Genomic DNA, 15,679 nt, shown 5'->3' with positions numbered 1-15,679 from the left:
TGGTTTCTTTTTACTTATGCATATTTCTGCAGCCTGCTTGAATGCCTCCCTGAAAATGGGCTTTCCTTTTCTACCACATGGCCAGGCTGCAAATTTTTCAAATTTTATGCTCTGCTTCCCTTTTAGATATAAGTTCCAGTTTCAGGTCTTTTTTTTTTTTTTTTGCCCATGAATATGAGCATAGGCTGCATCTTGAATGCTTTGTTGCTTAGAAATTTTTTCTGCCACATACCCTAAGTCATCTCTCTCAAGATCAAAGTTCCACAGATTCCTGGACAGGGGCACAATCCAACAAAGCTCTTTGCCAAGCTGTAACAAAGGTGACCTTTACTCCAGTTCCCAATAAATTCCTCTTTTCCATCTGAGACCTCCTCAGCCTGGACTTCATTATCCATAGTACTTTCAGCATTTTGCTCACAAAAATTTAACAAATCTCTTGGAAGGTCCAAACTTTCCCTCGTCTTCTTGTCTTCTGAGACCTCCACATTCTTCCAACATCTGTTCATTACCTGGTTCCAAAGTTGCTTCCACATTTTCAGGTATCTTTATCAAAATGCCTCACTCTTTGGTACCAATTAGCTCATAGTTACACAGCTGTACAGGAAGCATAACAGCATCTGCTTCTGGTGAGGACTCAGGGAGCTTTTACTTATGGAGGAAGGCAAAGAAGGAGCAGATATCTTACATGGAAGGAACATGACCAAGAAACAGGGAGAAGATGCTACATACTTTTAAACAAACAGATCTTATGATAACTATTGACTATTATGAGAGCAGCACCCGGAGGATGGTGTTAAACCATTCTTGGAAAGCACCCCCGTGAGTCAATCGTCTCCCACCAGGACCTACCTTCAACATTAAGGATTACAATTTAACATGAGATTTGGGTGGGGACACAGATCCAAACTATATCATAGTGTCATTAGTTTTTGTGTTTTTTCTCAGTGGCTTAGGCTGTGGTTGTTATTGTAGACTTCAGGCTTTGCTGGGGACAATGATGTCAGATGTGCTGGGCTTTGAGCATCAGTGGTGGCAGTAGTGGGCTGTGTTTTCCTGTCTTTGGGCCACTAGGCAGCATACATGGACTCTGGTGTTAGCAAGTTGAGATGGGCTGATTCTTAAACCTTCAGGCAGCTTGTTTGGGTACTGGTAGTGGCAGTGGTGGGCCAGGTGTTTGTGCTGATCCTTGGGCCTCTGGGTAGCATGCATTGTGTTGGCAGTGGTAGCAGTTATTGCAGGGCTTCCGTCTGCTTCCAGGTGGCATGCACAGGTTGCTGGGTGTGTTGGTGACAGGCTGGGAAGGCAAGTCCTTAGGCCCCCAGGTAGCACATATAGGTGGGTGCCGGTGGTGGCAGACAATGCTGGCCTGTCTTTAGGCTCTCTGATGGTGCACATGGGCACAAGCTATGATGAGTGGGGTAGAATGATTTCCAAACCCCCAGACGTGTGCTTGGGCATCAGCCGCAGGTTTTTGTTTCATTATTAGGCTCTCTGATGGTGCACACATGTGCCAGAAGCAGAAGACAGAGTGGGTTGATCCCTAGGTTCCTGGACTGCACAGCCGAGTGGGCCCAAGCAAAACTCAGGGTGCCATGCCCACCCTGCTGAGGGCACTGGGTTCCTGCACCTCAGGAAGATGCTCTGTGCAGGGCTACCTGGGGCAGTGTCCCCAGATTCCACCCCACATCAGGGTGACTGCCAGGTCTGACACTCCCAACAGCTGGGCCTGGGGCCCATGATCTGCTCCTGGAGGATCCCCCCCACAACTGCCTCCCCCTGCAGGGCCACGAGCTGGGCAAGGGGGAGTTCTGGGCTGCCCTTGACCATCAGGACCACAGCGAGAGCTTGTGGAGATGTCACCCCTGCCTTCAATGCCAGCCTGTGCCCAGCAAGGGCCTGGAGCCCCTGCCACAGGCTGTGAGGGGATGTGGCTGAGGCTGCATGCTCCACGGAGCTGATGGGAGCCAGGAGCAGGCAGCAGCCCCACCCTCCCAGGCATGGCTGCAGCTGCCCAAATCAGAGCTGTGGACCTGGACCTCCCTGTGCTCTTGGGCAGGAGTCCCACACCCTTGGGCACAGATGCAGCCACCCAAGTTGGGGCTGTAGACCTGGGCCTTTCTGCACTCTTGGGGGCTCAGGAAGGCCACCCTCTGCCCTTGCAGGCTCAGAGGTGCCTGCTCCTGCTGCATGGCCTCTCCACACTCCCAGCACCTACTCAGATCTCAGAGCAGAGTTGGGGCTGAGCTTGGGCGCTATCACAGCCCAGCTGGTGTGCACATGCTCAGGCCCTGCCACCTTGGCTGCCCTGGACTTTGGGCACTGACAAGTGTTGGAGGAAAGCTGAGGGAGGTGCTGAGGGTGGCTTGGCAGTGGCCTAAAGGTGCCCCTTGGTGCAATTAGCCTGAGCACCATGGATGGCGGCAGGAGGCAGATGGACTGGGGTGAGGACTTGTGGTGCCTTTTCTGGGCTTGCCCCCTGCTGCCCATGGACCAGTCATGCACACTTCCTCTCCTATAAGGCCCATAAAAGCCCTGGATCAGCCAGAGCAGAGAAGAGGATCGAGAGATAATGAGATGACCAGCTGCAGGGAGGAGCTACCCTCTCCCCTAAGAACTGCAGACAATGGGATGACCTGCCTGCAGAGAGGAGCCACACACTCTATGTCTCCTCTCTGCTGAGAGCTGCAGACAACAGGATGATCAGCTGAGGAGCTACCCTCTCTGCTGATAACTGAACACTTGCTGGGATGACCAGGTGCAGAAAGGAACTGCTTTCTCTGCTGACAACTGACAATTTGTTGGCATGACCTATCTGCAGAAAGGAGCTACCCTGTCTGCTAGAAGCTAAACACTTGTGAGGACACCCTGGCTACAGACAGGAACTGCCCACTTCAGGTCTTCTCTGAGCTGTTCTATTGCTCAGTAAAGCTCCTCTTCATCTTGCTCAACCTCTGCTTGTCTGTATACTTCATTCTTCCTGGTCACAGGACAAAATCTCGGGACCTGCTGAATGGCAAGGCTAAAAGAGTTGCTGTAACAGAAACAGGGCTGAAACATGCTCCTTGCTCACCACATTGCAGGTGAAGAGAGGAGCTACAGCCCTTTCGGAGCCCCGACCTGGGAGCTCCCTGAGCCAGGGCTGTGACTCCCTCTTTGGGGCCCTATGGTTCCTGGTGTCTCCAAGCTTCTGGGCACCACCACATTCCCTGGTGCCAGCCGGGGAAGCTGCTTGCAGTGTGCCTAGTCCAGCTGCAGCCACATAGAGAGCTGGTGCCCATCCTGGCACCTGAATCTGTCTGCCCATGGCAGCAGCTGGCATGTCTGACTGCAGAGTGGCCAGACCCCATGCTCGCTCACACCCACCCCTCACTGCTCTGTGCCTGACTCCAGTCTCCCTTGGAGGTGTGGGATCCAGGCTGGTAGCATGAGTTGAGTGTAACCTGCCAGGCCAGATGGACAGAACGAGCCGAGTGGGCCCAGGCAAAACTCAGGCAAAGGCACCACTGGCCAGAAATTTCTAGCCATAAAAGCGACACCCCAAAGATCCCATAACATTGTCATTGATTAAAATGCCATCATGTGTCATTTGCCACATGATTGTACTTTCAGGATAAATTGAATGCTCTGGATAATGTCAGGACATGTTTTGAACTGAGGCAGATAAAATACAGGTATCTGGATTCATTACCTGTCCAGCTTGATCCAGAGAAAGAGAGAAAAATTGCATGAACAGAGCTAACAAGGGTTTAAAATGCAAAAATTTATTATTTAAGAACATTTTCCAATGTCTCACACTGAAGGTTTATTCCATCCATTACATTAGTATATGAGTGCTGCCCTCCATATAAAGAGCATTCCTGACTTCCTTTTCATGGCAGACTATGCAGCATGAAAGATTCCCCAGCTGTTAAAAAAAAAAAAAAAATATATATATATATATATATATATATATAATAAATCTCCTCTCAAAAGCACAGTTATGTTTGCAAGAAAGTAATTTGCTAGTTAGTGATCAAAAAGTGATGAGAGATGTAATAAGACTGATAGACATTGTATTTATGGCTGTGATAGGAGCATTTATTAGTTTCTACACAAAGGGGTTTGCATTTTAACTTTCTGACTCTTTTATAATAACACAGCTTAAAACACAAACACATTTTAAGTGGTTATACACATACAGAAAATAAGAATTTGAATACTCACAAGGGGAGGAGATAAAATTAAGGCACCCAGATACTCACAGTACCAGGGATCAGTACTTTTAATGAAGGGGCAGACAAAAGAAACCACTCACACATTCACGTGCACACACACACACACACACATTTCTGTCTTGAACTAGGCATTAGAAAGAATAAAAAAATCCCTCAGGTAGGTATGATTTGATATTTATAATATACGGTCTGGGGAATCCCAAGGGGAGAAATTAGTATGAAATGTCTGTCTGAGATTGTTCATGCTGCTATGACAAACTACCTGAGGCTGGGTGATCTGCAAAGAATAACAATTTCTTTCTCACACTTCTGATGGGTAGGAAGTCCAAGATCAAGATACTGGCAATTTCAATGTCTGATGGGAGCCTGGTCTCTGCTTTTAAGATGATACTTTTAACACTGTTCTAACATGGTGAAACTACAAAAGGAGGCAAAAACGACCTAGCTAGTTTCCTCTAGCTCTTTTATAAAAGCACTAATCCTAATGAGGGAATATCTCTCATGCCCTAATCACCTCCCAAAGGCTACACCTCTTAATACTTTTGTATTAGGTAGGGATTGAGTTTCAATGTACCTTTTGAAGAGGACCCAAACACTCAAACCATAGCAGTGTATTTAGGGTGATCCTAAGAGATCTAACAGAAATAGCTTTGTTGATCATAAACTAGCATTTCAAAATTACAAAGTCGGCATGAGCAAGAGTCAGTAGAATTAGATATCAGAATTTTGGAAAACAGGATTATCAGTCACAAGTTATATATAACATAGCTATGTTTAAAATGGTTAAATAAATTAAAGATGGAGTAAAAAAGCATGAGAAAGAAGTCCTAATTTATTGGAAAACCAGGTTTTTTAAAAAAAAAACACCTATGACTTCTAGAATATCTAAAAAATGTAATCACTGACATTAAGACAGATTACAAAAGATGGATATAGCTTAGCTGAGAACTGATAAAATGGAGCTAAAGTTGAAGAGCTTAATCTGAAACCAATACAATTTGAAAGAGAATGGAATGGGAAATAGAGGTTAAAAGATAAAGAGAATTTAAAAAGAAGGTTCAATATAGATGGAACTGGATTTGCACAGAAGAATGTAGAAAATAGGGAGGAGGAGAAACATTCAAAGGGATAATGGCTGAATTATCTTCAGATTCAGGAGATTAATTAATCTTAAAGAGAATAACTTTTAAAATAAATCTAGACTCATTTACTAACATTCAAAACCCCAAAGACAAAAAGTTCTGAATAGAGCCGGATAAATAGTACATTACCTATAGAGGAGCGGCAATTTGACAGACAATACAATTCTTAACAGCAATAGACATCAGAAGTCTGTGGAAATATATAATGTGTGTGTGTGTGCATGTGCTCACACATATGTGTGTGTAACTCAAATAAATTGAAATATATTGAATTGAATATATTAAATTTGAATACACATGTAAAATACTTGTCAATAATCAGATTTTTATCCAGCTAAATCATCACTATAAAAGCTGCTTGAATTAATCAAACATAAACATATTTGTAAAAGCACTGAAGAGTTAAGAAGGAAAAATCAAAATTTTGGAGCAGGTAAAAACTGAGAGAGAGAAACCCTGGATTTACAGCTTCATTTGTTCTGAAGACTTTTGCCAATCTAGAAGAAATCAGTATGAAATGGAGCAAAAATTTGGCAATTTCCTGGCATGAGGAAAGAAAAATCAATGGCAGAGTCTGATGGGATCTTGGTAAATACTCTCAGGATGTGGTTGAACTGGAAATGTATCAGTCTTTGTGTTAACTGGTGACTTTTAAGTTTATTACATCTGCAAAGACCCTGTTTCCAAATAAGATTACATTAACAGATGCTAGGGGTTAGGACTTCAACATATCTTCATTAGGGGTACAATTCAACTCACAACATGCATTACTTAGATTCTACATCAGTAAATTGTGGATTATAATAATATATCTCTCATTTGGTTAATATTAGGATTAGATGAAATAACAGGTAATAATCAGAATAACATGACCCATTAATATCTCAATTAAGATTTATTATGATAAATACATACAGGATATATACAGGATATAAATACAGGATAATACAATCCTTGGTGTAATTATATGTTACATTTTGGTCTCCCTCTAAGTTGGCAGGAATGATTCTTTGTTGTACTGCATTTATAACATGTAGTATAGGGCTTAGTAAATTATAGAGTCAAGATTAATGTTTGTTAAATGAAAAAATAAATTGAATTTTATCCTCGCAACTACCATGTATTGAAAGGTTCATTATCCTCATATTTCAGATGAGGAAATTGTGGTTCTGAGAGTCTCTAACATTGCCCAAGTAGAAGTGGCCAGAAAGTGGTAAAACAAGCATTCGAACAAAAGCATCACATTTTCTCTTCCCAACCTTCCCATGATCTGAGAGTGGAGAGGAATTATTTATTTATAAGAAATTCTGAGGATAAGAATATTTTGCACAGTTTAAACTGCATGCTCTTAGCAATATACATTTCCTTGAGCAATTATTCACTCATGAAATAGTTTTCTTCATTTAGCATGTCTACTAACTTTATTTGATGCTTCCATTGTCCTTGGAGCTTTACCTCAGACACCTACATAGCAAGATAGAGATGCGGCCAGAGTTACTGTATGTAAGGAGTGGGATTATATTCCATTTACATTTTTGCCCTAATGTCTCCTTCTCAGCAGTTGTGGGGAGGAAACCATGAGTCCTAGAAAAAGACTTGTTCTTCTCTCTCTAAGATTCTTATGCCCAAAGCCCACATGATCCTGAATATTCTTCAGGAGAGCCTATATTCTAGGTCCTATTGTGCATGAGTGGTGACTGTTCTGGTGACCATTCCATTTGTTTTTTCAAGGAAGCAATGCCAGGCATTGCTCTATGGAAAGTGAGTATTGTTAACAATTGCATTGTCCGAAACCACACTTACAAAACAAAAAGTTTAGACAAAGAAAAGCCATGAAGATAAAATCTTGGACATGACACCATGAGCATGAAGAGGGCCACTCCCAGGGATCTATGGGGTCCAGACCACTGATACTCCCACTGCATGAGAAAGGTTCACAGGAAAAGCACTCTCTGCTCCCCTCAACTGGCCACGGTCCATGCTCCTTTCATTGGTGGGAATGTTCCTCTGGTACTTCCCTCTAGAGTTACAGTGCTGAGGATAGCCTGATTCAGTTTCTTCCTTACTGGTGTATTCAGAGAAATTATCCTGAAAGAATTCCCATCACTCAGTTTCCTTACACTTTTTTTTCTAGGATTTCTTTTTCTTTTTCTTTCTCTTCCCTCCTTTCTTCCTATCTTTCCTTTCTTATTTTTAAAATAAAATTATATATAAAGTGTACAAAGTGATGTTTTGATACACAGAGTGCATCACACTGAATACTACAGTCACACTAATTAGCACAACCATAGCTTTACATCGTTACCTTTTCTTGTGGTGGCAAGTCTTAAGATCTATTGTCTTAGCAAATTTTAACCATATGATAAAATATTATTCCCATCCCCACACTTCACATTAGATCTCTAGAACTTATTCATACTTGTAACAGAAATTTTATATCCTTTGACAAACATCTCTCCATTTCCTTCTCTCCCTGCCCCTTGGTAACCACCAATCTACTCTTTGCTTCTGTGAATTTGACTTTTTAAGGTTTCACACATAATGTGAAATTATGCAATATTTTTCTTTCTGTGTCTGGCTTATTTTACCTAGATGAATGCCATTTTCGTTAATTAGACTTCCCAAGTGCCTTTGAACTCTTTCACCCTCACTCTACTCCCAATGCTGAACACCTTTCGCAACATACTCTCCTGGGACATGGACCACAGGGCCCCAGGATCCAGGTGCCTAATAATGGCACTAACTCTTGTGAGTAGTGTGGAGGGAAGGGACTAGTGGAGTCAGGGTCCATAAAATCAGCCTCTGCAGCTCCTGTAGAAAACAGCAAGAAATAGCAGCAGTACAGCCTTCTGAATTTGGTGAGTCTCAAGGTGGGGCCAAGGAAATTATGAGGAAGAGGATGCTGATGAGTGGAGGGGGAATCCAGGAGCCTGGTGTGAAAAGGATATAGAACTCTTTCAATAAGGCCTAGTGTAGTAGATGACAACCTTGCCACAGTACTTAGGTTCTGGTACAAGCGTTACTGACCTATGGCTGTGATTTCCTTCAGAGCTGAGGCTAAGTCATTTCATGGCTTGTAGACTCAAAACTTCTGTAGGCTCAAAGACTCCTAACTATATCATAGCTATGAGGTCAAGGCTCTGTGCCTAGCTAGGTCATAATCTTCCTTTCTTCCCTAAATTCATCTATGAACCTAGGTGACTGCTTCTTCTAGGCAATCATAGCTGGGCTCAAATCTTCCATTGCCATTTTGGTTAGTTCAGAATCTGTCTGACTTTTCCAGACTGTTAATGATTCATGGTCAGAGACCATGTTTTGCTCATTGACACCTAGAATGAATAACCACAATGACCACTCCTTTGTGAATATCAGTCTAGGAGTATGAATTGATGGAGTTGGCATACTGAAGATCGAAAACAATGCCCCAGATGGTCAACAATTCTTCATTTCTCAGATTAGGAGGCCTCAATTTCACTAAGGAAAATTCAGAGGGAGGAAAAATCATTCCAGCTATTAAGGAATTACAAGGTAACTATGAAACAAAGCTGAAAATATATTATTACCTGGAAGAATCTATCAGTGCTACTGGAAGTCCCAAAGAACATATGTCTTCCTGTATTTGTTAAAAAATCTGGGAGGCATTCCTGACTGCAGCCTTTCTCTGTCTCCTTAATCTTTCTTACACTGAATTTTCTTGTAGCCCTCCTCACCCCTCAAAATTACTCTTTCTTCTCCATTTACATGGTTATTACTTTTGTTCAGATCTTAATCACTTTTCCTTTGAACTATTTGGGACTCTCCAAAAAGCCTCCCTACCTTCCGCGATTCCCCTTTGACCTATCTGCCATGGTCTCAGTGTTTGTGTTCTCGGAAAATTCATATGTTGAAATCGTAACCTCCCTCCCACCTCCAAGACGATGGTATTAGAAAGTGGAAACTTTGTGAGATAATTAAATTATGAGGGCTTATGGTTGAGACTGATACCTGTATAAAAGAGATGGTAGAGAGCTAGCTAGCCCCTTTCACCATGTTAGGACACAATGAGAAGGTGCCACCTCTGAACTAAGAAATGAGCTCTAGCCAGACACGGAATCTGCTGGCACTTTGATCTTATACTTCTTAGCTTCCAGAACTACAAGATTTGAATGTTTGTTGTTTATAAGCCACCCAGTTTATGGTATTTTGTTTTAGCGGTTAAAGTGGTCTAAGACACCATCTATTGCATATCACGTTCCTTTTCAAATATTCTGTGATTTCCTACAATGTACGTGACAATGCCTACCATCAGACAGACTTCTAAGGATCCTCTCAAGGCTGCCACTGCTTCCCTTTGAACATCTTTTGATACTCTACTCTCCCGCCTCCTTTTCCCCAAAGAACTTGGGATGCAGTAGCCCCTAATGCCTAATTACTAGTCATTACTTAACATCCATGAAGGCAGGTTTTTTTGTTCTTACCTTTGCCTAAAAGGACAGTCTTTATTCTCCCCCACGAAATGTTACCTCATTTTTTTTGTCCTTTGATGCTCTTAGCTTGTTGCATCTTTTGACCTAACAGAACTTCAGAATATGACAGCCCCTTTCCCCTCCCACAATAACACCTAAAGTTACGTATCATTTATTCTATTTCATTTGTGAGAAAACTGGGCAATATGGAATTGAAATAGCTTTTAGGTTTACACGATCAGTATAAGAGCCAGAATTGTCATTTGTTTCTGCTTGAGGCTAACTTTTAAACCACATTACACTGCTTCATTATGTGAAATATTGTCTCCTTATTTTATGATTGTCATTATTAGAGCCACAACTGTACTGCATTATAAATGTTTGCAAGTCAATTTTCTCTATTAATTAGGTAAGCTCTCAAAAGATAATGGTTTTTGCTTAATCTATGCAATGTACTGCTGTCTTTAGCATTCTGACGAGGAACTAAGAAAACACTATTTTCTCACTTGTTCAAATAGATTAAGCCATTCAGAGTAGCTATACTTGAGATTATTGGAAAGGAGAAGGCTTTACAGATAAGGTGAATTAGTTCAATCTGATTTCTCAAATTCACACTGAGAGTCATTTTCCTAATCAGATATTGAAATGCAGGGCAGAACTGATACATAATTGTGCCTATTCCAGTTTTAACTCCTGAATTCTTGGTTTGTTTTAAGGCCCTACAATGGGTAAATTTTTTTTAATAATGTATATTGTATAATTTATGTTTAGAAAGTCTGGAATATTCGAGGTGAAAGTTCTTGGATTAAATAAATACTTACATTATCTTCTCTGGCAGCTAAAGTCTTCTAATATCTTCTCATGTACACCTCAATCCTCTTACAGAAGACCTGTCAGATGGGACAGGGGTGAAAGATCAGTCATTGTAGCTATGCTGATTACACACTTCCTAATCTCCCTCTCTTTTTTCTTTTTTTTCTGAGACGGAGTCTCATTTTGTTGCCAGGCAGGAGTGCAGTGGCGTGATCTCGGCTCACTGCAACCTCCGCCCCCCAGGTCCGGTTCAAGCAATTCTGTCTCAGCCTCCCAAGTAGCTGGGATTACAGGCATGCACCACCACACCCAGCTAATTTTTGTATTTTTAATAGAGACGAGGTTTCATTATGTTGGCCAGGCTGGTCTTGAACTCCTGACCTCATGATCTGCCTCCCTTGGCCTCCCAAAGCTAGGCTCCCTCTCTTATCCTGCAATGACTCCCTGGCTACATTCTGCCTCTTTGACTGTGACAGTCATTGCTGTTACCCTTCTTAGTATTTGGCCTCTTTCTCTTTGTTTAGTAGTCAGGGAAAACAAATGATACCCCACAAAAGAAACAGCTGTAATCAAAGCAGATGAGTTTACAGAATGTAGATTACATATGCTAAGGATAATTGGATCCTGGTCACAAGGAAGAATAGGTAATTTTACTTACCAGGTAAGTGGGTTCTTGCATATATTTACTTGCCTAAAACTCACTCTCTGACTTCTATTCCATCTTTGGTGAACTTCAGCTCATTTGATTACAGCAGGTCCTCATGTAACATCATTTCATACAACGTTGTGTCATTATAACACTGACAAGGAAAAAAAATGGATTTCAGGCGGGGGCCACTGTCTGTGTGGTGTTTGCATGTTCTCTCCATGTCTGCCTGAGTTTATTCCAGGTACTCTAGTTTCCTTCTACATCCCAACGATGTACTGTTTAAGTCTAAATTGTCCCAGTGTGACTGAGTGGTTGTGTGTGTGAGTGCTCCCTGTAATGCAATGGCGTCCTGGTTCCCTGAGCTTTTGGGAACCAACCCAAAGCTGCTGGGATAAGCTTGGCCCACCTGTAACCTTGAACTGGAATAAGTGGGTTGAGAAATGAATGAATGAATGAAAATCATTGTAAAGTAAATATTAGTAAAGTGTACTGAAATCATATAAACGCACAACAATAAATGATACTTGTGATTGCTGGTTTTTAAACTGCGTGGTGGTAGAAGATTCTTCTTACAATTTTCCCTTATCTCTATTTTATTACCTGTGACATTAGGATAACAATATTAATTACTCCTTAGTATTTTTTAAAAGGATGAAATGAGATAATGAATATAAAACATTGTGGCTGGCATATGATACATACTTGGTTAAATATAAGGGAGGATGATGACAGTGATTTTAAAAACTTTATTGGGACAGATACAGGGCCTCAGTGGAAACCCACACTCTACTACATCTAGAACGTACTTTTTATGTTTCTGTACTTCTCTACTGCATTTTAAGGTGCCCTGGGTCTCCAGATTGATCAGGAAACTTTACATGGCATCTCCCAGCAATGACTCCACTGCCCCAGTCTCTGAATTCCTCCTCATCTGCTTCCCCAACTTCCAGAGCTGGCAGCACTGGTTGTCTCTGCCCCTCAGCCTTCTCTTCCTCCTGGCCATGGGAGCTAACACCACCCTCCTGATCACCATCCAGCTGGAGGCCTCTCTGCACCAGCCCCTGTACTACCTGCTCAGCCTCCTCTCCCTGCTGGACATCGTGCTCTGCCTCACCGTCATCCCCAAGGTCCTGGCCATCTTCTGGTTTGACCTCAGGTCGATCAGCTTCCCAGCCTGCTTCCTCCAGATGTTCATCATGAACAGTTTTTTGACCATGGAGTCCTGCACGTTCATGGTCATGGCCTATGACCGTTATGTGGCCATCTGCCATCCATTGAGATACCCGTCTATCATCACTGACCAGTTTGTGGCTAGGGCCGTGGTCTTTGTTATAGCCCGGAATGCCTTTGTTTCTCTTCCTGTTCCCATGCTTTCTGCCAGGCTCAGATACTGTGCAGGAAACATAATCAAGAACTGCATCTGCACTAACCTGTCTGTGTCCAAACTCTCTTGTGATGACATCACTTTCAATCAGCTCTACCAGTTTGTGGCAGGCTGGACTCTGTTGGGCTCTGATCTTATCCTTATTGTTATCTCCTATTCTTTTATATTGAAAGTTGTGCTAAGGATCAAGGCCGAGGGTGCTGTGGCCAAGGCCTTGAGCACGTGTGGTTCCCACTTCATCCTCATCCTCTTCTTCAGCACAGTCCTGCTGGTTCTGGTCATCACTAACCTGGCCAGGAAGAGAATTCCTCCAGATGTCCCCATCCTGCTCAACATCCTGCACCACCTCATTCCCCCAGCTCTGAACCCCATTGTTTATGGTGTGAGAACCAAGGAGATCAAGCAGGGAATCCAAAACCTGCTGAAGAGGTTGTAAGAATAAAAAGGATTAGATCCACCTTTTGAGTTGTTAATTGTTAGTGAAAATTGGGAAATAGGGAATTAATTTTATGTTGGAAAGGAAATTCACTTTAAATCCTGCCTGAGTTCGGATTCTTCTGTTCTCAATATCTCAGGCAACAATGAACACATTTATTTGTGAATCTTTGTTTTCTGTTGCTTGAAAGGAAACCTCCCTTTTCTGGATTCTATGGTTACTTTGGAATTTTTCCTGATCTAATCTGCAACAAAGAATCTTGCCAAGACTTTGACAAATGGAGCTGTATTAGACTGGAAGTGTTTGACCACTAAAGAAACAAACTTTATATAATGCCCTTAAAAAGATCAGCCTGTCTTCTGATTTGCAAATGACAATGATTCCTTCCCTGTCTCTGATTCAGCCTGGCAGACGGCTACCTGGCTTGGGTGCGATGAAGGCATGGCTTGGGTTAAGTCCAGATGTCCACCCTGGAACAACTTGGGGTTGAGTGCCTTGCCCTGAATACCCCAACTCTCTTCCATGGCACCTGAGGCAGATGTGCTATTCACTGGCTCCTAAAATTCTCCTAGACCCAATTAAGATATTCAGTCTGTACCACCTCTCTGAGGGCAGCGTTTTCTATTCTTTCTCTCTACTTAGATTTTCTTTCTTCAGTTTTTGGTTTGTAAATGAGGTTGATAAAGTTTTAGGATTTTTAGGTTGGGGAGGAGTTGTACTGTTTGAAGTGCTGTATGTTCTTTTCTTCATCATCTTCATCTTCATGTCGTTATAATCCTAGTTCCTATCTCACCTTGAAGTCCCCATCCTAGGCACAAATGAGCCATCCTGTTCATTCCCTCTGATGCTGTTTGCTGCATCCTCCCTCCTGAGCTGTGGCTGGCAAAGCTGCCAACAGTTTCCCAGACATGAAAGTTCTAGGTTTGTTTTTCACAGAATAGTGTATTCTACTATTTTGGCATTTCCTTCTTAATGATGCCACACAGTTCAGTATCTCCAAGGAATATAAACAGTCTTAATCTGTCTCTTTTGGGGATGCAAATTCAGATTTCAAGTCCATCATTTGTCCAGGCATCGTTTGACAACTGTCCCAACTGGACTATCCTACTTCCATTTGTACTGAAGCTTATCTTTGCTGAATGACTTGCATTAAAATAAATATCTCTACAGTGTTTAAAATGTTTAATATGTTACAGCATTTTTTATTACAGACCTGCTATATTCTAGCCCTAACATACTTTCGACTTATCTTAAACTTTGTTTTCTCTGCCACTGTAGCCAAAATGAGCTGCTCATTATTTCTTGAAAATTACTTATTCCCATTTTGCTCTCTCTCTTCAATCATTTGATGTTTCTCACATCAGCCTTCTTTTACCATTATCACCATTTGCCAAACCCCATCTTTCCTACCAGGTTTTTTTATTTTTATTTTTTTATTATGTTTTAAGTTTTAGGGTACATGTGCACAATGTGCAGGTTTGTTACATATGTATACATGTGCCATGTTGGCGTGCTGCACCCATTAACTCGTCATTTAACATTAGGTATATCTCCTAATGCTATCCCTCCCCACTCCCCCCAACCCACAACAGTCCCCGGTGTGTGATGTTCCCCTTCCTGTGTCCATGTGTTCTCATTGTTCAACTCCCACCTATGAGTGAGAAAATGCGGTGTTTGGTTTTTTGTCCTTGTGATAGTTTGCTGAGAATGATGGTTTCCAGCTTCATCCATGTCCCTACAAAGGACATGAACTCATCATTTTTTATGGCTGCATAGTATTCCATGGTGTCTATGTGCCACATTTTCTTAATCCAGTCTACCATTGTTGGACATTTGGCTTGGTTTTGCTATTGTGAATAGTGCCGCAATAAACATACGTGTGCATGTGTCTTTAGAGCAGCATGATTTATAATCCTTTGGGTGTGTACCCAGTAATGGGATGGCTGGGTTAAATGGTATTTCTAGTTCTAGATCCCTGAGGAATCGCCACACTGACTTCCACAATGGTTGAACTAGTTTACAGTCCCACCAACAGTGTAAAAGTGTTCCTATTTCTCCACATCCTCTCCAGCACCTGTTGTTTCCTTCCTACCAGGTTGAATTCAAATGCCATCTCCCACAGTAGGTCTTCCTTCCCTGATCCTCCCGACTGGAATCATTATTCTTGCATCTTGTGTGGCTGTATTTCTTTCTCTGACACTGTCATAAGCTTCTTTTAGGTTGAGAGTATTTGCTTCATCTTTAAAATTCTGCATGGCTACTTTTACTGTCTCTTATACATACAGATAAATTTAAAATAAAAATGTGTTGAACAAAATCTGTAGAACATTTTATAAGTGATCTCTCATCTCTCATTTTCTTTAATAACTACTTGGAAACAACAATAAAATCTTATACTATTATATGTCCCTATAGCACCTAACAGAGAGCCTTATTTTTAGCCAGCACAAAATGAACCTCTATATAGTGAAGACCATTAGGATTGAGACAGTCTGGAGAACTGGAATTTTATTCTCAGATAAAATAATTTGGCTAAATTTGTGTACTCCGATTTTGTGAACTTTGGTTAAACTCATAAATTCTGGCTTAATTACCT

The 15,679-nt window shown here is 41.9% G+C and overlaps 1 protein-coding gene and 1 long non-coding RNA gene across 2 annotated transcripts in view; one reads left to right on the top strand and one right to left on the bottom strand.

Moving 5' to 3' along the window:
- The window catches only part of LOC107967007 (uncharacterized), a 27,764-nt gene extending 19,301 nt beyond the window's left edge, over positions 1-8,463 (bottom strand). Inside the window, exon 1 of the long non-coding RNA XR_001707110.3 lies at positions 8,384-8,463. This is a non-coding gene — a long non-coding RNA (uncharacterized LOC107967007). The remainder of the gene's footprint in view (positions 1-8,383) is intronic.
- OR56A4 (olfactory receptor family 56 subfamily A member 4) lies at positions 8,186-15,679 on the top strand. Its single transcript, XM_054661971.2, has 3 exons — positions 8,186-8,214; positions 8,729-8,884; positions 12,106-15,679. Exon 3 carries the CDS (start codon positions 12,142-12,144, stop codon positions 13,081-13,083), a length of 942 nt encoding a protein of 313 aa, XP_054517946.2. The 5' UTR covers positions 8,186-8,214; positions 8,729-8,884; positions 12,106-12,141; the 3' UTR covers positions 13,084-15,679.

This window comes from Pan troglodytes, chromosome 9 (assembly GCF_028858775.2).
Source record: "Pan troglodytes isolate AG18354 chromosome 9, NHGRI_mPanTro3-v2.0_pri, whole genome shotgun sequence".
NCBI lineage: Eukaryota > Metazoa > Chordata > Mammalia > Primates > Hominidae > Pan > Pan troglodytes.
This window is presented reverse-complemented; position numbering and strand designations above follow the sequence as displayed.